The sequence below is a fragment of the Epinephelus lanceolatus genome, chromosome 23, assembly GCF_041903045.1.
Source record: "Epinephelus lanceolatus isolate andai-2023 chromosome 23, ASM4190304v1, whole genome shotgun sequence".
In the NCBI taxonomy this organism is placed as follows: Eukaryota; Metazoa; Chordata; class Actinopteri; order Perciformes; family Serranidae; genus Epinephelus; species Epinephelus lanceolatus.
Window position 1 is genome coordinate 7,452,914 of NC_135756.1, and position 21,117 is coordinate 7,474,030.

General features: G+C 43.1%; 1 protein-coding gene across 1 annotated transcript; it reads right to left on the reverse strand.

Moving 5' to 3' along the window:
- Positions 1–1,208: 1,208 nt before the first annotated feature.
- usp44 (ubiquitin specific peptidase 44) lies at positions 1,209–13,783 on the reverse strand. The gene is made up of 6 exons (XM_033614863.2): positions 13,673–13,783; positions 9,730–11,453; positions 7,843–8,041; positions 4,845–4,953; positions 4,329–4,579; positions 1,209–2,884 (listed from the first exon to the last, which is right to left on the reverse strand). The coding sequence occupies exons 2-6, from the start codon at positions 11,284–11,286 to the stop codon at positions 2,760–2,762; spliced, it is 2,241 nt and encodes a 746-aa protein (XP_033470754.1). The 5' UTR covers positions 11,287–11,453; positions 13,673–13,783; the 3' UTR covers positions 1,209–2,759.
- Positions 13,784–21,117: the final 7,334 nt, after the last annotated feature.

Genomic DNA, 21,117 nt, shown 5'->3' on the forward strand with positions numbered 1-21,117 from the left:
AAAGTGAAGCGCTGTGAATACTTTCCGGATGCACTGTATATTTCAGTGGACATACTGACAGTTTCAGCAAATATTACAAAGTTATTTTTATAAAAATTACCAACTGTAGCTGTAAAAATTGCTGTTATTATTAGTTACAATTTGTGATTTTGGGCTACATACCATGAAACTAGCCTGGTGTGGCTACACATTTTAACAAATAAATGCCTGTCTCCATCAGAGGCCTGGTCAGCTACCTTACAATACGTGTCCATTCCTTGATTACTTTGTAAATTATTCATATTCCTTTTGTCTGTAAGGGTCCTCAGATCAAAATAATCAAAAGGGTTTTTCATAAGAATTAATCCAAGTTGTGAGTGTTGTTTTAACAGGATGAAGTGGTGTTGTGTCGGTATGCCAAGTGCCGCAATCCTCGAGTGACGTAACTTACTCCCTGTGATGAGCTGTCAGAGCTAGAACTAACAAATGATTCATAATTGATATATTATCTGAAGCCTTATTTTTAAACAAGTAATATGTATACTATGTATATATTTAAGATATTACCCAAAAATAAAAATGAAAAGTAAAAAGAAAAACAATTAATTTACCTCAAAACAAGCAAAAAAGGTAATGTAAAAAAAACAAACAAGAAAATTACCTGAAAATAAGGAAAAAAAGAAAAGTAAAAAAAAACAAGATTACCTGAAATTAAGCAAAAAGTAAAAGTAAAAAATAAAATAACAAAATAAAGCAAAAACCAAAAGCAAACAAGAAATAGCCTGAAAATAAGCAAAAAAGAGAAGTAAAAAGCTAAAAACTCAAATCTACCTGAAAAACATTGCTAAAAATGAAATATATATTTTCTGTAGCATAATTTGAAATATATATTTATAACTCAACATTTCTGTAGTTTTTTTCTAATTTTCTAATAACACTTTTATAATAATTAAAAATATAAAAAAGTACCTCCCCCCCATGTTTTTCATAGAAAACAATGTCAACCCAGGTTTAATAAACTATTTTATTTTATTTCCCAGTCTTTGCTGAGCAATAGTTTTGTGTGAAAGGTTTTAAAGGCATGTTCCAAACATAGGCCCTTTGAGTTCAGTGATGTAAGCAATTAATAGCCCAGGCTGTTAGCTTAAGTTTTACAGTAAATAAAGTTGACCTAGCTTCATGTACAAAACTGGAACAAGCAAGACAGGGGCATGTTTTGTAGAAAAATGAAAAAATATTCTCATTTATTGAGGTAAGTTTCTCTAGAAAAAACTGAGGTAACAATTTGCATAGTATAACTTCCATAAATTTACACACACACATACACACATCCATGGAGTAGTAACCAAAACAAATGCCAACAATGTGTCACGTCATCTGACAATGAAGGAAAGACAATATGAAGTGTGCTTTGAATTCCCCTCTCATGGGAGGGGACACGGCTGAGGTGGAGAATACCTTTTTTTTTCCTTAATACAATTTTCTCCAGTATGGAGATAAATATCACAATCTGTATACACTGCAGGAATCTGGATATTGTTCTGAACATTATAGTAAATTAAATACAGTATGCACACACACCTACGCACTGGTGGGAGAACAGTCATACCTGCTGGTGGTGGTGTTGATCAGCGGTTGTATAAAAACTTTAAAAAACAGTCAATGGCCTCTTTTCTAAAACCTCTGAGAAGGACTGTATAAAAATACATTCATAATCTAAATGCTGGTCTGGGTGGGCCTGCAGCTGTGCAGATTCCAACTTTGCTGAACTGATATGAGCTATAAAAATATACTCTCAACAAAAGGGCACTTCTCTAGAACACTAGTTCGGGGATGGTTCGCACTCTGAAGACAATTACATTCTGGAGCAGAGAGGTGGCAACATTTAGCCAAAAAATAAAAAACAACCCATCCCTTTGGAAACTTCTTCTCCCCTCCAGTGACAGAGGGAGAAAAAAAATAAAAAAAAGCACCCAGCAAATGTTGAACCGTTTTGGAAATGCTGAGAGGTTTTTCCATACACTTCCCCCAAGGCTTTGGCTTGAGGTCTGCCAATGTTTCCTGACAGACCCAGGAGTACTTCAGAGTGAAAAATAAACTTCCTGCCCTGCTTGTGTACAGATCTTCAACTATAAACCCAGTAAAAATACAATGCTGATAGCCTATTCTGTAGAAATTAGTGCATCTCTGGCAGGAAACAGCCATCTTTGATAGCATCCATTAAAACTTTACCTGTCTACAACACAGGGAGGCCATTTTATAGCGAGTGAATGACATTTTACAACCCTACATCCAGTTCTGTGACGTCTATCTAAAGTGACTGAGACATTTCAGCTGATTTTAAACAAAACGAACAGCATTTACAATCAACAAAGCCACCAAACGCAGGTAGGCAGACACGTGAATACACCTGTATGACCTGTAAGAAGACACTTGAGTCTGTTGGCTGCTACTGAGACACATCTTGGCTGATACTCTTCTTTATAAAATACACCTGTACACAAATCACAAACATGATCACCATCTTTTAAAAATACCTACATATAAACACCATATACAAGAAGTTCACAAAGCAGAACCAGGTTTTAAAAAGGAGTCCTTTCTCTCTTTTTTTTTCCTTATTTAGAAAAATAGACTAGAAACACCCATCCTCCCAGGATATAAATGCCCAAAGAAAGAGAGGGAAGAGAGAAAGAGCGATAGGTGGGGCTGTGCTGATATCGTCTCGCTGAGTGGTCAGGCTGCAGCGGAGGAGGAGGATGAGGAGGGGGACTGTGGTCCTATAGCGGCCGGTCTTTGTCCTGAGTTACTCGCTGTGTGTAGAAGAGGATGTAGGCCTGAGCACGACAGACCTCCTCCACCGAACACACATTCAGCTTAGAGTCATTACAGTGAACCCAGAAGCCTGCAGGAGAAAACAAGGACAAATTGTTTAACATGAGGACAGCTGGAGAACTCAAAGAAGCAACAACAAAGCTGTCTGAATAAGTGAATTACATTGCTTAAAAGGCCACTCCACCAAATGAACACGTGAAGATCAGTTTAGACATCATGAGGAGTACAGTGTTTCCCCCAAAGACTTTTTTTCCAGCAGTGATGCTGGTGTGTGTAAGGTGGAATTTATACTTCTGCGCTGAATCGACGCTGTAGGCTCTGCGTCAACATGAAGCCTACGCCGTAGCCTGACGTGCACCTCCCCAGAAATGTAACTACACGTCACAGTGACGCAGACTTCCTGTCTGTCTCTGTAAGCTGAAACCATTTCCCTCAGTGGAAACAAAGCTTTTATTTACTTTAATTTCACAGATAAACAATAAATTGTGAAGACAATAAAGCCTCCACAAATAGCATTTTAAGTCTTGTGTGTGATTTATCCTGGCTTCATATGAGCAGAGGAAATCTCTGCTAGCTGCTAGGCTAATTTATACAATGTAAAATGCCATATGCTTGTGCTAATAACGTTAGCATGTTGTATTTGTTTGGAAAACGTGTTTAGTATAAGACACTTGTGTCAGTGAACCTTGTGAGTTGTAATGGAGCTGAATTTTGTAACGTTACCTTTGTTAAATGTTGCTGTTGTCCCTGGCTTCATATGAGTAGAGGAAAAGTCAGCTAGCTGCTAGGCTAATTTATACAATGTAAAATGCCATAGGCTTGTGCTAAAAACATTAGCATGTTGTATTCGTGGGGAAAATGTGTCCAGATAAAGACAAGTGTTTGTCTGCGAATGCTGCGAGTTATAGTGAAGCTGATTTGTGTACTTGTGTTTGAAACTGTCTCTATTAAGCCATGTTTAATGTGTGTTTAATGTGTGTTTTGAATCAACTAAACTTTACAGCACTTCACAGAAATCCTGCCACTGACTAGTGTTTTGGAGGTGTAACTGCAGAGTGACACAGACACACCACTGCACAAGTATAAATGCTCACAACGGTGTATAAATCCTGCTCAAGTTTTAATCTGCACCACTGGAGGATATTTAGCACGTCCGTGTTGCTAACACAAGAAAGGCTTCAGACACATATTTGTACACAGTTATAAATGTTGTATCACCTTGAATAAAACGCTTCCAAGATTTTTGCCTCTCCTCCTCCTCCTCTCACTTCGCTACATTCTTTCCTGTCTCACCTGTCGTCCTGTCTAATAATTGAATGCAAAAAATAAAAGGGATGCAGTGATTTATCAGCAAACAATGGTAATGGCTGATATCCACCCACACTACTGTACTGTACTGTACTGTACCACCTAACTGTACTTCATGGATTATAAGACAGCTGAGTTGGTTATCAGTGTATTTGTTTATACATAATCGAACTAGCCGCTTGAACACATCTGAGCTCTTGACTCACCTCCTTCTGTGTTGTAGCAGTAGGAGGTGTAGTGGCCAGAACCGAAGCCCTTCCCATGATGCATCACCACAGCGGAGAGGTCGTAGAGGAAGTGCTTGGGACGCGGTGAGCCTGCTGAGCTGGGGCTGCTGGGGCTCGAGCAGGGCACACCTTTGGGCGAGGGCTCTAGGCAGCAGTAAGGCTCCATGTTGAGAAGCTGGTCGAAGCTGACGTGGACTCCGATCTTCTCCCGATGGTTCCGCCCAGACCACCTGAGGACCAATCACAGGACAGCAAACAGGTCAGCCACTGAGCCAATATTACACTATTACATAGAAGCCTTTAATTAATACTGTCGGCTTTAATGTAGCTCATAGTTTACACAGATTTTCCCTTGTGTGCATGTCCTTGCGCTTTACTTTTACAACTGGAAAGTGAATTTCTTGTTTACATTTTGGGACTGATATATCTCAAATAAAACAAACAGAATTGAATTGGCGACAGACATTGGCCGACTGTGGTGTAACATCACTATACCTGAAGCGTTTGAGGTGAAGCCGCAGGACCTGAGGCAGTTTGTGGACCATCAGCTGTTTTTGTGCTTCAGTCAGGAGGACTGGTTTAGAAGAGCTCCGCCGTCGAGCAGCTGCAAATAAGAGAAGCGGGTAAACACGCTATATGAACGTTACGTCAACCAGCTTTGCTGCATTCTTGTGACCAGCGGCTACACGCACTGGAATTGGCTCGGGACATCTGTAAGTATCACATAACTTTAATTCAGCTCCTTTCACTGAGATTATGACTTTCACAGCTGTAAAGTGTAATTTGGGACAAATGTGTAAATATTTTCTGTGACAGCAAATTTCCAATGTGGATATTATCCGAAAAAGAGACAGTATTGACCTCCTAACTCTCTCGCTGCCACTGGTATGATTCAGTGTTAGTTTAATTAACGAAGATTATGACTAATAAATGTATGTGTGTGCTGTTGATGGGAGTGCAGCATGTGCACCAGCAGTGATTGACACTGTGTTAAAGACCCCTCAGGGCTCTGATTGTTTTTACTCAAGCGTGGTGGATCCTTGCACATGACATTAGGAATACCAGGAGGAGCTGCAGGAGCTGTCTCCTTCAGGATATAGTGACAGTTTCAGCAAATATGACAAAAACTTTTTCTTGTAAAAGCTGCCCACTGAACCACTACACAATTCAGCACAAAGCAGGGCTGCACAATGTGTTGTTTTTTTAATCACCACAAATCCAACTTGGCAATTAACAAATCTTGACGACTGCCATTCTGCACTTTGAATATATTAACAACATATTCAATTACATCGACGTCTCTGTGGGTGCTATTTTGTCTGATTTGCGTCACGCTGTTTACTCTGCTGCCAGTCAGACGGAGCCCTCGCAGTCATGTATCAGTCTAAATCTAATCTGTATGCATGCGAGTGAGTTATTTGATCACTGCTGCTGTGCTACTCTCTACACCATTGAAAGAGGAAAGTATGACAAAATGAAGGCAGGCCCAAGTGCAAATGCCACAGAGCAACTGGTGCTAGAAAAAAACAACAGCCTTCTTGCAATATTTTGGGCACAGGAGAAACCTGGCACGAGCACAGGTATTGCACAAGCCTGAGTCAAGAACTGAGTACACTTATCGCAAGTAATACTGTCACCGCAACAGTGGACGTTACCATACAGGGGTCTAGACTGTGATCATTTTATGTCTCTGCTAACAGTGACAGAGTGACAGCTAACTCATATAAACAGGATCTGGCGCAGGTTTAGTGTGAATCAACAGGTCTGCATTACATAGGCCTCTCAGGTGTATGAAATGTCTGTATCCTCACTGTGCTGTATTTTTATCAGCTACGATCACATCACAAGATCTGATCTCTCACCATATCCAGGCAACTTCTCACTTCTCTTCCTATCCTTGCTGTTTACATACTCACACAACGGACGGTGTATGATTACATCCAGTATCTACTGTTACTAACGGCAGAACGTTACCAGCAGAACCACCAGGTGTTTGAGGACTGTGATGTTTAAAACAACTTCACTAATATCTGCTGCCTTACATTCGACACAGCTTTGCTCGTTCAACGGAGCAGCTCCAGTCTGTGTTCAGCTTTGCCCGTTAGAAGCCCAGCAGCCTTCAGAGTTAAAACTATAGCCCCTTTTACACTGCCAGATTTTCCGCGAATGTTGGGCTGTTTTGCCGGCAAGCTGCGAGCGTTTAGACACACAGAGCCGGACTGGCGAGTTAATACCAGGCGCCCAATTTTCCGCCTTGTAGGGTAGACATATTGGCGGAACCCTTTTGGTTTAAACAGAACGAGGCGCCCTTCCGCCATGGGAAGAGCTGTTGATGACGCCGCATGTGCGAGCCACTGGCGATGGATATACAGCTGATAGCAGGAATGAGCAGCTAGTAACAAGAGGGAATCGCAAACCTGACAGACACTGTAAAGATGAGCAACTGGGGAGACAAGGAATTGCGCGCCCTCCTTGTCCTCACAAACAAAGAGACCATTAACCCTCAGATGACGGGGACGGTGAGGAACAGGCCGACTTATGAGAGAATCGCCGAAGGACTGGTTACGTCACACTCTGAGCTACACGTTTTGTTACTTGCTCACGCCCCCCATTGCCCCGAAAAAGGCGCATTCAGTATAATCACAAGTAGGTAGGTGGCAATTTTCCGCACTCCCCGATTTTGTTTTTTTACTGCCAATGCTGAAAAAAGACTGATTGGGCTTTCCTGCAAATTTACACAACTCCTGTTTAAAAAGGGCTATAGAGACAGACAACCATTCACACTCACATTCACACCTACGGGCAATTTAGAGTCACCAATTAACCTGCATGTCCTTGGACTGTGGGAGGAAGCTGGAGCACCTGGAGAAAAGCCACGCTGACACGGGGAGAACATGCAAACTCTGCACAGAGGGGCTCCCCTGCCCTTGATTCGAACCGGTAACCCTCTTGCTGTGAGGCGACAGTACTAATCACCGCACCACCGTGCATTATAATTATTATAGTAATGAAAAAAGGGCGCGATCAAATCATGTGCGGATATCACCCACTGAGGAAGTTGGTAGCATCAGTGCTTACAGTGGAAAGGTTAGCGTGGAGCCTGGCATATTTTCCTCATATCGTGCAGCCCTAGCAGAAAGCCCACAACTGTACTAAATCAGAAAACCTCCGTTTAAATTACATTTAACCAGCATGGCCTTTTCAGGATTCCAGACAAGTATGAACATGTCTTTTAAAAGAACATCCAACATTTTAGGATGATTTGCCATGTCACACAGTGTTAACTTCAACCTTTATTCACAAGAAAAACAAATTCAGGACATCTTGGGACAAGCTTAATACAAAAAGTGGAGTTGGACAGGGAACAGAGAAGACAGACGCAGCCACAGCCTGGATGTGACGTTTATATTGAGTGTTAATGTGTTAATATCAGTGTCAAGCATCTGAGTTAAAAGATGAGGTGTGTGTGTGTGTTTACATGATTTAAACTCACAGTTACACTGCTCACAGGCGTAGATGTTTCCCTCCAGCGCTTCAGTCTCTGTGAACTTGGCCAGCATTTCCGTCAGATGGCATGAAGCCTGAGCAGCCGACTCCCTGCTATTACTGTGATACCGCTCGGGGAACTCCAGAGACAGATCCCAGAATGGCTCCACAGTGTTGGAGCGATGGTTGCAGGCCAGGCATGTCACCTGCATATCAGAGTGGGGGGAGATAGAGACATGAGGAGGGTAGTGATAAATTATACATACAATCTAATAACATTCTAATTGTTATAGCTGCCCTGACCATCCTGCGTATCTGTCTATTTACACTGCATCAACAATATAAACAATAAACGTGATGCAAAGCCACGAGGCTGAGATCCCCAGAACCCGTACAGACACACAGCTCTCTATTCAGCCACAGCAGGTGTCTCAGTGTGTGCTCAGCCTGCACAAGTAGACACTAATCTCTTGTCCTCATACTAACTCTCTACACTCCCCACATTTCTCTTCCATCCACTTGAAGCGATGCTGAGCTTCGGCGGTGTCTATCTAAATACTGTCATCAGCTGATCATATGTCAGTAAGTGCTAGGCAGGTCTGACAATCTAAGCACGTACCACACAACAGAGTACATTATTTACACTAAGAAGTGAGTCCTTTTACTTGGAAATATTTGCGTGATATGAGCCTGCAATTTCAATTTAAACTTAGCTTAAACAACATACAAAGGGGGTAATTCAGTTGTATTTCTACAAGTGTATGTGCTTTAATTGAGGTGTAGTTCATCAAGCAATTACAGTGAATAGAACACCTCATTAATAACTCAAGCGAAGGTGCATTATTCAAAGGTTTTGACAATATTTAAAGGAATAATATGCAGGATTTTCAGTAATAATTTGTAAACATGTTTGCCAGCAAAAGTGAAAGTAAAAGCCAACCCTAGACTCACTCTCGTTTGGGGTTTTGTCTTTCTATACTTTTGATTTTTGGCACTGTGTCCCTTGAATGTGTGCTGCTTATGTTCTGGAAGGTAGTCACACCCTTATTATAAAGCTCCGGCCTCAACTGAGAGCTGTGGGGTTACATGCCTATAAATGTCCCGAACATAGAAAATAAGGACGTGGGGCAGAATCTCTGCAGACAAATACACTGCCATACACTTCTACTGGGTCATGAGTGATGATTGAGTCTATACAATGCTTTTTAGGAAACTCTGCATGGTATATATTCAAACTATAAAAATGGCCAGAAAGGTTAGTCAGGATTGGACTGCAGCTTTATTTAGGAATATCAAAAAAGAGTGTTTAAAATGCCCATCACTGCTTCCAAAAGCTTCAGGTGACTACAACCAACAGCCCAAAATAAAACTGTATTCAGTTTAGAATGATAAATGACAAATAAATGCAGTACATCCTCACAGTGGAGAACTAGAAACCATACAATACTTATTATTTTGTCACTATTTTTGCAGGAAAAATGAATCAGTTAGTGGCAGATTATTTTTATGGCGACTGACAAATCGTTCAGTACTGTTTTAACGTGGTTCAAGTTTGAAAGAAAAACCATCACCACCTCAACCTTAAAAATATACTCCAAATGTAAGATTAATGTCAGAGCTGGAAGCTTAACCTCTACTTAAGGCTTTAAAGTGAAAGATCAATCCATCAAGGCCAACTGAATCTAACTTATAAATTAGTAACAAGAGTTCAGTCAGAGCTGATGATGGCTGTGGAATTATCAATGGACTGCGTGGGAAGATCTGAGTGGGTTCATGAGTGCAGGGTTCACAGTGAGTGAGTCAGATGAAGCCTGTGCCCACTGCTGAGTTAGCCGATGGTTAAGTGAAGGTGATTGCAGGTGTGTGTGTTTGTGTGAGTGTGTGTGTTTCATACCTGGCTGAGGAGCTGGCCATGAAAGATGGTGTTGACCACACTGAGCACCTGCTTGATGAGTCGTTTCTGTGGGACTCCCGCTGTGGTCGTGTGCTTGCCGGTGCTCTCCAGCTCGTGCTGCACTTTGTCCAACAGCTCGCACAGGAACTCCTGAGCGTCCTGCTGAGCGTAGCCCCTGAACGCCGGGATCAGCTGCCACACCGAGTGGAGCATGGCAAAAGGTGATACCAGCGCCCACTTGCCAGACCACATCACCTGGAACAAGGTGTGCAGCTCGTGGCAGAGAGAGATGTGCTTTGAGCTTGGCTCTTTGGGTTGTATCAGCTCCATGCTGCGGGCCCGGGAGGCCCCACCGCTCAGCCCTGCCCCAGAGCCTGAGCTGGCCTGGAATCCCTTCCTTTGGGTCAGGGGTGTCTGGGACGAGGCCTTCCCTGCCAGTTGGCCGTGGACGGCAGATGCCAGTAGCTCCAGTGCCTGGGTGAGATCCAGGCGCAGAAAGCACTCCCTGAAGACATGAAGGTGGCTCAGCACCTGCAGGATGGAGTTCATATAACAGGTGTTACCTAAATTCCTCAGACCCGTCACTCCAGGAGTAACCGTAGGGCGCCTTTTAAAGGGTGAGCCACCCTGTTTGGAATTCTGCTTGCGGCGAACAGGTGTTTGGGCAGAATGGGGGGTTGCTGAGGGTGTTTTGGGCTTGGATTTGGTGGTAGAAGAACGGCTCCGGGGTTTAGGAGGTGGTTGGACCTTTTTCGTCCGTCCACTTCTCTTGGGGGTGGCAGTGGCAGTGGCAGGGCTACGAGTCCTCGGCCTGCGGGTGAGAGGAGGGGGCACAGGGCTTTTTGTCTTGTTGCGTGACCTCCGAGACGGTGTCGTGGCTGCAGCATCTGCAACTCTCTGGCTCTTCTTACGTAACCGGCGACTCTTCCTGAGAGGGGCATTCTCCAGCTCCTCCTGTAGCTGCCTCTTTAGAGCCCGCCTCCTCTCCCTTGCCTCCCTTTTCTGCTCCTCCTCCTCCTCCCTCTGTCTCTCTTCTTCCTCTCTCTTCTTTCCGCATTCAGTCAATGAAAACCAGAAGCGAAAGACACGTCCCATAAGCGCCCGGCGACGATGCCAAAGCGCAGTAAACATCCTGTCCTCGTCTCTAAGCTGCAGCTCCCGGGCACCACATGGCATGATGGCTTCGACGGCAGCACTCGCAGAGCGCAGGGTGCGCCCACTGCGGGTAGTAACCTCATAGCGCTGGCTCTGGATGGCGCTGAGCGTACTACGAAGCAGCTTCAGGTCTCCTGTGGCGTTATCATTCAGGACATAGTCATCACACAGATAACAAAAAACGTAAAGTTCATTAACCTCCATAGCCAACGGGTGGTGCTGCTGCTGGAAGTGCTGCAGAGCATGTTCCTCGATGTAGCGCCCGCACGCCACATGAGCACAGCCCAGGCAGGCCCATATTGACTCGCTGGTGTTGCAGTCCACGCAGTGCCACTTCTGTGGGTTGAGGATGGAGTGGTCTGGGGCCAGCCGCAGCCGCCCCACATGCTTACACCTGTCCATTACACACGCCTGCCTGCCGAGCTGGCTGGCTGGCTGTGTCAGTCAATAGCTGACCGGCTGCGTGTGAGTCTGTATGTGTATGTGTTTCAGCGTTTCACACTGGCTTCATATCACCATGGTGACCATGGCGAGCTGAGAAATGGTACCCTCCCAGGGCATCGTGGCTTCTAGAAGGGAGAGAGAACAGATGTGGTTAGTCAAGATGAATAGAAGGAATTTAAAGCAGGTGTTTTGTCCTTTACAACAGAGGGAATTTGATCCAAAACTTAGAATAATTAATGTATCGTCCGTATTTGTTATTATGTCGCTGTATTGTTTGACCATCTACCTCTAGAGGCCAAACATCTAGCTGTATTTTTTACCATTATGACATTCTGTTCACTTCCTGTAAACACACAACAAAATTATAATCTCAACGTCATGACATCTAACCTCCAGTGACTCTGTTTTATGTGGCTATAGCTACACGCAGTAAACTGCCAGATGGCGAGCACGCTTCAACATTCCCTCACAGAAACACGGGCCAACAGTAACTGGTTGATAAACATGACTGCACTGAGTGTTGCCAGGCACTGAAACACGGAAAGGTGTGTAAGTTAACGTGGGCTGTTGAACCTAGATGTGAAACCATCGACCAGACAAACCTTTGAGCTTTTCCTGATAGTAACTGAGACACAAAAGCAGACGCAGCAAGAGTAGTCAGGGTGACTCACAGCGATATGAAAATATATTACTCTATCAAAATTTTCTAACGTAATGGAGAGCTGATAAGCAGTACAGGAGCTCCAGATGAAATCCCAGTGTCATTTAAGCTTCTGGCAGTGGGAGAGTGGTCCAAAAACACAGATCAAACAATTTGGTTTTAAGACGATAAAACTCAAAACCCAGCAATCAGTCACCACTCAACCTTTTCACACCTATGGTGGCTGGTGTGCCTCGGCTGAGAAAATGGGGGATCCTTGAGTAGACTATCAACACCCCCCAACCACTGTGGTCAAAGAAGTAAGATTATCCAACAAAAAGGGGGGCTGAGCCTGCAAGATGGTGTACCCTTTGTCTGTGTACAGGACTACCTTTGCTGGGGAAAACAGGGAAAGAAAATGGCATAGGTAGCACAGACGGAAAGGGCAGACCGGAACATGGGAGACATGGGAGGGCAAGGTTTCTAACTTCAGCAATGTCTGGTTTCTTTCTACTGTATTGTCCCTTCATTCCATTAGGCACTTTAAAAAGCAAAACAAGCCTGTTTGAAGGCGTTCAGGGCAACGTAGGCGTTTGTTTACCAGCTATAATGTGGGAGTGGGTGTATATTTATTCAGTAAATGTTCATCAGATTGTGCTGCCATGAGTGTGTGCAGCCGCTGTGATATAAATAAAATCTCAGTGCTGTCAGGGATCCAAGACAGACCCCGTTGAGTTGATAACTAACCTTGGGTCTTTCTCAGATTGCCAAATCATAGAGCATGAAATCCTCTCGGGTTGATTGCTCATATGGCATGATGATCAGCAGTAAACGTGCAGAATAACGTGGCAATGTGCTGTCACTGTAATCAGTAACTTCAATGTCTGATTATCAACACTGTAGATTAGAGCAATCACCATGTAACTTCAAGAGTAAAGTCGCCGGCTTGATATGTATACAGTGGCGAGTGAGATATATCGTAATCAGCGTGAAAACTCTTAGTAGAGTTGCTCCAGTGTTTCTTATGTCACCAAAGTTTTATCACCAAGTTAGCGCGCTTTGCCTTGTTTGTCCTTGTGACTGCATGGTCTCAAGTGGCTGAACACCCCACAGCCTTGCGTTAACACGGGTTGCATAAGTCACAACGAAACACTACCAGCTTCTGTAGCCGTTCGACAAACTGTGCGACATTACAGCAAACCGAGAGACGTGATAAATACAGTCCAAACAGCCCAACTTTTAAGGAAGGTAACCTCCCCGGCTAAGGTTAGCGAGCCCCCCGCTAGCGTGTAATCGATACAGCTATGTGGAGTTGCGATTACAAAACACTGAAACCACACATTAAGAAAATCCAATCCGCTGTAAAAACATCACAGAATAATTGTCTAAAATGGCGTTAAATATACGTACACACAGTCAGGCGCCACGTATGTCAGCTCTGTCATTTTGATTGTATTTACTGAAGAGATTAGTGAGCCCTATCTGCCCCGCTAACGTTAGCCTAGCATGCTAGCTAGCGTTAGCCTGCCAGGCTAACTGCGATAATCCTAACAAGTTCATGCGTTAGCCGGAGGTCAGCTCTCAGCGGCAGCCTCGGCTTTAAAACCGACCGACCGGACATGTTTTAACGACAACAGGCGTATCATCGGCTACACTGTTAGACATTAAATGCGATAGGCTGAGTGAGAAGAGAAAACAGCATACCGAGCCTCTCCTTCACGGCAGTAACTCCTCTGTTTCCAAAATGATCGCCATCTTGTCAGTCCCTGTCGCGTGGTGTTGGCTCGAGCGCGTCCTCGATACGTGACGTTGTTGTTGTTGTTGTTGTTGACGGTGGTGGTAGGGGTGAAGATGTTCATTTATCTTCTCTTAAAACATTTATTATGTATTTAAAGTTGTATTATATTCTTGCACAACTATTTCACTCCTGTTTGGTGTTTAATTGTTTTGTGTCGGACTGTAAAATGTCAGTTTTACTGTAGTTTAAGTTCTATTGTTAATACTACTCATGTCAGTTGTTGTATGATGGTGCTTTAGTGTGTCTACATGTAGGACTGTTAGTTGTTGTTTACTGTGTGTTGTGACACAATGTCACTTTCATAAAAATAGAGAGCCTGAGAGTGACTGGAGAAAATCCCCGCTTTCCACTCATGATAAAAATAGAAGTAATGCAATTTTATACCATTAGAGGGAAGTGTTGGACCATTTACAATCAATGTCCCAGTGACTTTGTTACCACAGACATTATTGCCAAACCAGTATTTATGAATAAAAATATTTTGTTTCAAGTCAGGTCAGTTTTATTCAAAATTAAAAGCCGGAGAAAAAGCAACTATTCAAGTTTCCTTGCATAAAGTTCAGCAAAATATCCCTAAAGCATCAGAAAAACTCAATGGCTTCTATTGAAGTGTTATGTTATCATAGTCTGTGTGATATAATTGGATCTTTATTATTACAGAAGCATTGATGTGTACGCAGCATTTTAATGTTGAGGCTGATCAAGATGGTTATTGGTCGTCTCATCTATAGAAATTGTTCATATCTTATGTTTTGTTTGTTAAATCTTTATTCTGCAAAGTACCTCCATCTGTCAAATAAAAGCATTGGATTAAAAAATGCAATATTTATCTTGAAACTATAGAGGAGTAGATCAATAATAACATACAGTAAAATATAAAATGTGTAATATAATATGTAAGTATTTTTGTTCATAATACATATATACTTTTACTGCAGGGTCTTTACCTTTACCATAATAGAGACGTATTCCTGGTGGGCACTGCTAGTTTTACTTCAAGGGACAGTTCACCTCCAAAATCAAAAATACACATAGCTACTTCTTCTTACCTGTAGTGTTATTTATCAGTCTAGATTGTTTTGGTGTGAGTTGCAGAGTGTTAGAGATATCAGCTGTAAAGATGTCTGCCTTCTGTCCTATATAATGGAACTAGATGACACTCAGCTTGTGGTGCTCAAAGTGCCAAAAAATGCATTTGAAAAACATCAGTGTCTCTTTATAGAAATCATGACCAGGTTACTCAAGATAATCCACAGACCTTGTTGTGAGCAGTTTCAGGTAGGAACTACTTTCTTATTACCAAACTACACCCACCACCTCAACCGATCTCACTCCCAACTAATCAAATACATTCACTAGGCCAACGGCCCTTGGTGTCACACACCGACACACTGAGGCACCCTTTAGCGGCTGTATATGATGACACCCAGGCTACTGTAGCAGTAAAAAAGGTGAGAAATGGGTCAAACAAACTACAGACTTTCAACTAATAGCCCAATGTTTGTGTCCCATGTGAAACCAAAAGTCAGTGGAGTTATTTAAATAACACAGTAATGTGCTAGTAAGTGTTGCATGCTATGCTAGTGACTTATGTCATGTGACATTATGTAAGTCACAAATGAATTATTTTAAGTCAAACCATGCTGTTTTTTTTCTTAAACTAACCACATACTTTGAAACAACACAATACATGTAACAAGCGTTAATTGACACGTAGTCCCTGAACATCCAAAACTGACGCTGGAGGGTAGAGCATCAGTTTGACACCAAGGACTACTGACCAAGCATCAGTGTTTGATGAGTTGGGAGTGAGAATGTGTTGGCCAACTGTATCACTGTGCAAAAGAAAGAGTGCATCTACTCATGGATGAGAGGCTTGTGCTCGTAACAGTGCTAGATGTTAACATTAATGGCGTCCTCCTTGGCTGAGCTGTATTAGCTAGCTCTGGGTGCAAGGTGAGCTAATAGTAGATGTACGCTTCCTTCAGTGCGGTCTAGAAAGAAATTATTTCCTACATGAAACTGCTCAAAACAAGGTCTGTGGATTATCTTGAGTAACCAGGTCGTGATTTCTGGAAAGAGGCATTGGTGTTGAGTTTTTCAAATGTATTTATTTGACACTACAAGCTGAGTGTCATCTAGTTCCATTATATTGGAGAGAAGGCAGACATCTCTGTGGCTGATATCTCCAACACTCTGCAACTCACACCAAAACAATCTAGACTGATAAACAGCACTACAGGTAAGAGGAAAAATATGTGTATTTGATTTGGAGGTGAACTGTCCCTTTAGGTAAAATATCTGATTACCACTGCCTGTAACTCTGAAAGCCTTTCTTTCATGGATCACAAATGTGTGGTTGTACCTTTAGGAGGTATTTTAAAGTCCTGTGTACTGGTGTGGGATGCAGGTGTAGCACTTTATGCTGGTTAATGGGGGCTGGTGGCACTCACTATGTAGATCCTATCAGTGTAATGCCAGAGGTTTTATAACACATACAACAATACTTTAATGTCTGCTATGTGAATTTAAGTCTCAACAGGGAAAACACTGAGTCATTGTGTGATCAATTGTGCAAGAATATATTGCGTCAGTATAGAGGAGGAGGATCAGAGACGCTTATGAGAGAGATACTTTAGTTGATAAAGTGTTATTATTACAACACATTGTGAATCCCTGTATAAATATTACAGTAATTTCACATTAAACATCTCCATGAAAGAATAAAGGGAGGAGGTGGTTTTCATTGAGGAAATTGCGCCCGAGGGAGGACTTTTAATCTCAACACACGCAACCTGAATGCATGTGAAGAATCCCTCTCATGTACTGATTAGTGGGGAACTGATCCATACAAGCCTTCTTAAACCCCCACTGAACAAGGGGAGTGTGGTAATAGGTGTGTGTTTTTATATGTGTGTGTGTCAGCGGACCAGAGGTTTGTGTGTGAGAGAGATTAAGGGGCGTTTGTGAGTGACTTAGAGAAAGAGGTATGTGTTGATGTGCCATGCGATGCCTGTGAATCACCTCTAATGTTTTTCTCCCTCTATGTCCCCGGGCCTTCACCGCCGTCATGTCCACACATGCTAACTCTCCCTCCATGTCTCCCTCCCTGTCCTTTTTTCATCTGCACTCTCTTAAAAACACATTTTTCTGTCACTATACTTCTGAGATCCTCATGTTGACTCACTGCCTTCCATCTTTAGAGTTGCATTAACTCATAGTTTTTAGTTTAGCACTGAATTAAAACAAAACAGAGATTTATCGCTCAGTGTTGCAGCTTGACCTTGCTTTGAGCTTCTTTTAGCTCATTGTTTTGGTTTTACAGGATATTTACAGTATGTGTCAATGTCACTTTTTCTCATGAACCCTTGTTTTCAGCAAACAAGCCGATCAAACGAGGACACTCAACAAAAAACAAAAAACAGCCATGTAGATTGACTGTGCAATCAGCTTATTATGAGCCATACTTAAGTGTATTTTAAGGTAGTGCCCCCTAGAGACCGGAGTAATTATATCGGGAGCAGAGGGGGAAGTGAGGTGATGTGGTATAAAAAGCGACAAAGTCTGTTTAATTTTGTAGTGGGATGGACGAGATCCCTATTGGTTGTACAGGAGGGGTGGTGGATGGGTCAAACAAGCACAGGACTTTCATCCAGGAGACTGGTGTCTGTGTCCTGAAGTCAGTGTCTTCACCTTTTTTAATGACAACTAGGGCTGTCAAGGGATTAAGAAAGTTAATTTAATTAATTCAATTCAAATGAATTTTGACAGATATTTTGTAGTAACGCTGCTGGATTTTGGACACAATTGTTCCCATGTCCTCTACCACTGTAACTTGCCTGCAGTCCATTGCAGTCCATTTTACCTGTGATCGACTCAGTGACTCCCTTGCAAAATGGACTGCAATGGACTGCAGTCCATTGCAGTCCATTTTGCAAAATGGACTGCAATGGACTGCAGTCCATTGCAGTCCATTTTGCAAGGGAGTCACTGAGTCGATCACAGGTAGACTTACTCAGTTTGCATCTGAACGCCTGGTTGAGAGTGGCATGGCAAGGCTGGCTGCTAGCGCTAGCATCAGAAGCTGTGCTAGCTCGGACCTCAGGGTTCGCTGCCAAATGCTTTGCGTTGAGGTGATATTTCAGACTTTAAGGTGATAGTTCAGGTTTTTGGACATGAAGTTGTGTGAAACACTGACCATCTGTAGCTCTGATGTGACGGTGTCACTACTGTCAGCGAGCCTCCTGCTCTGAGAAATCGCCCGTAGCTTGTTTTAAAATTATTGAAATAGTCTAACAAAACACATGCATACTTTTTTGTAGCTTAAACCCTTTTGGTTACGTGTCCCCCTTATATCTTCAGAACTACTTTTTCTCCGGTAAGCTGCGGGCGATTTCTCAGAGCAGGAGGCTCGTTGACAGTAGTGACACCGTCACATCAGAGCTACAGATGGTCAGCATTTCACACAACTTCATGTCCAAAAACCTGAACTATCACTTTAAGTACTCCGATGGTGCGAAAATTCCTTACTGTGAGTACTGTGTCAGTCAGTGAGACTTAATGGTATGTGTAGATGGATTTTATTAAATTTGGACAGAGCCAGGCTAACTGTTTCCCCGTTTCAAGTATAGACTGTATAAAATAATAGACGTAGCCACCATGTCATCATCCACCGGTTTGTGGTTTGTTTTGAAGCCTTCAGCGTTTTTGGCCGTCGCTATCTTGGATTTTTGGAGCCAGAAGTGACCATATTTGGACAAAAGGGTGGAGCTGTGGAGGAGCAAGGACTTAAGTGACTTAAAGTAGCCGAGGTGAAGCCTCGCAGACAGCCTTACACTTAAAGCAGCCATGGGTTTAATAATGCGTAACTATAAGCCTTATTAAAATTCAAATGGGTGAGTTATAAAATGATTCAGCCCCCAATCAGTTTTTTGCCTCTGTGCCAGCAGCAGCGTACATACATTCCATCCTCGTGAATGCGATATCTCAAGAACACCTTGACGCAGTTAACTCAATTTTGGCACAAACGTCCACTTGGACTCAACAATGAAATGATTAGATTTTGGTCAAAGGTCAAAGTATAGGTTTCTGTGATCTTGCGTCCATCACATTCTCAAGAATACGATATCTCAGGAACACCTTGAGGGAATTCTGAGGGTGATCTTAACACCTGATGGCAGGTAGCTCTCTTTACTGGCACCTAAGGTTATATTTAGGGAAGCGACAATGTTTTGTTTTGAATAAATAAAAGTAAGTCTTGCTTGACTGAACTAGACAAATAAATCCATCATCAGTGCCATCCAATTAGAAAGATGGTCCTGTTTGTTTAAGATGTAAAGTAAAAACAAGATAATCTTACCCATAATTGTAATTAAATCTCCATCAGTTCATACCTGAACCTGAAACTTGAGGCCTTTTGCAAAAGCATCTGTCACCTGGACCTCGTAAGAATAGAAACTCACAAACACACACAGGAAAAACATGCAGCTTTGCAACCTGTTTTCATTGAACGGTGGTTTGATAATGTCAGTGAAAGGAAGCCATTCCGGTGGTTTCATGGTGGTGTTAACGCAGCTGGATACGCTGTTGGTTTTGTGGCGGGTGAAAACACAGGTGCCGGTGAAACCAGGGGGAAATGCTTTACTTTGCCTGTAAACAAACACGCTCCTGTAATTTCTGCTCGCAGATTTGAGGCCTGCTCCCTCAGCCTGCTGAGGCTGAATGTTAACGTTGGCTACTTGACAGCTTCTGATGTTAATCTGTTTTTTAAAAAGCGTCCCGGCTTGTCATGAGGGCCTGTTTTTCCTCCCAAACTGTCTGTTGTCACGTTGATGCGTGGGTTCGCTCATAATGACTCGATGAGGTCCTTGTTTTCATGGCTGTATAATAATCAGCAGTAGCGTTTCAATCACTCTGCTATGTCAACATCACCTTCCCTGTTCTGGCTTGCTCTGATGATCTTCAGGTAGAGAAACATTCCTGATGCATGTGTGCATGCACGTGTGTGTTTTTGTGTGCAATTAAGTAAAAACCAGAGAGCATGGATGGTTTCTGAGGACAGAGCTGGATACTTTCAGGTGAAGGACTTCAGTGAGGGAGTCTGGTTTCCTATGTGCCATAATCTTCTCATTTCCTCTGTAAGTGAATCACAGCTGATGGGATAATACTGACCACATGACTCACTTATCCAGCACACACTTCCTCTCACCATACTCCCGAGAAGAAATCCCCTTCACATTTTACGCTTGTATTCCCCTCCCTCCGCCTTCCTTGAGACCTCTGGGTGCTCCTGTGACACCCATAGCAGGCCAGTTTCGGGGCGTTTGTCTCAGGGTGATGGGTGCTGCCGAAGAGGAGCATTGTGACTCCCTGTGAGAGAAGGGGAAGGTAGGGGGGAAGTTTATTGTCCCTGAGCCTGCGGGAGCTGCCATGCACTCCACGACCAATAGCAACGCAAGAATGCTGACAGGACAAAGGCCATAACTCCATTCTATAGCAACACAAGCGGAGCATTGTGTTCATACAGGCACACACACTCGTGTACACACACATACATGTATTCGCCATTACTACGATAACACACACACACATAAGCTATACTGGAGCAAATTATGCATCTGTGCAAGCATGCCAAACACTCATTCATCAACTAGTTTCCCACACCATGCAACCCCCCACAGGACATCTCCATCACAGGCTGAGAATGGCCAGTCAATCTGGGGACAATGAGTGGGGGCGAGTGAGCAAGGGAGACACTGAGAGCGAGAAAAAGAGAGAGAGGGGAGGTCTGTGTTCAGCTACAGCCATTCATCTGTTTGTGGCTCCCTGTTGTGTCTACACTTCAAGGCCAGTTCCCAAAACATAAAACACCTTCTTACTCTGCAGTCCAGTCGCCAGAAAGTGTTTGCATCGTATGTCTTTGCAAACCATACGTTACATTTGTGTATCGCTTTGTAATCAATACATTTAAACTTTACGTTTCAACACTGTGGCTGAGGTGTGGTTAGGTTTAGGCACAAAAACCACTGGATTATGGTTAGGAAAAGATCATGTTTTGGCTCAAAATATCTGCGTTTGATGCTACAAATGCCACTGGGAAAAGCTGTGATGTGTCAGTAAAAGACTCCCAGGTTCAGTGTCTCAGACGCCGTTGGGATATACTGCGATGTGTTAAAGTGCTGGCTATCTAGCGTATCCACTCTGTCCCGTCGGTCTTCCAGTTTCCCTTTCTGAATGAAGAATACTAACTACCACCAACTGCTGCTGCTTGACCATTGGCTGTTATCTTTACAGTGTGTTCAAGTGCAACTTTTTAGATAAGATACAGGCGATGTGTGCTGAAGCAGTTGTC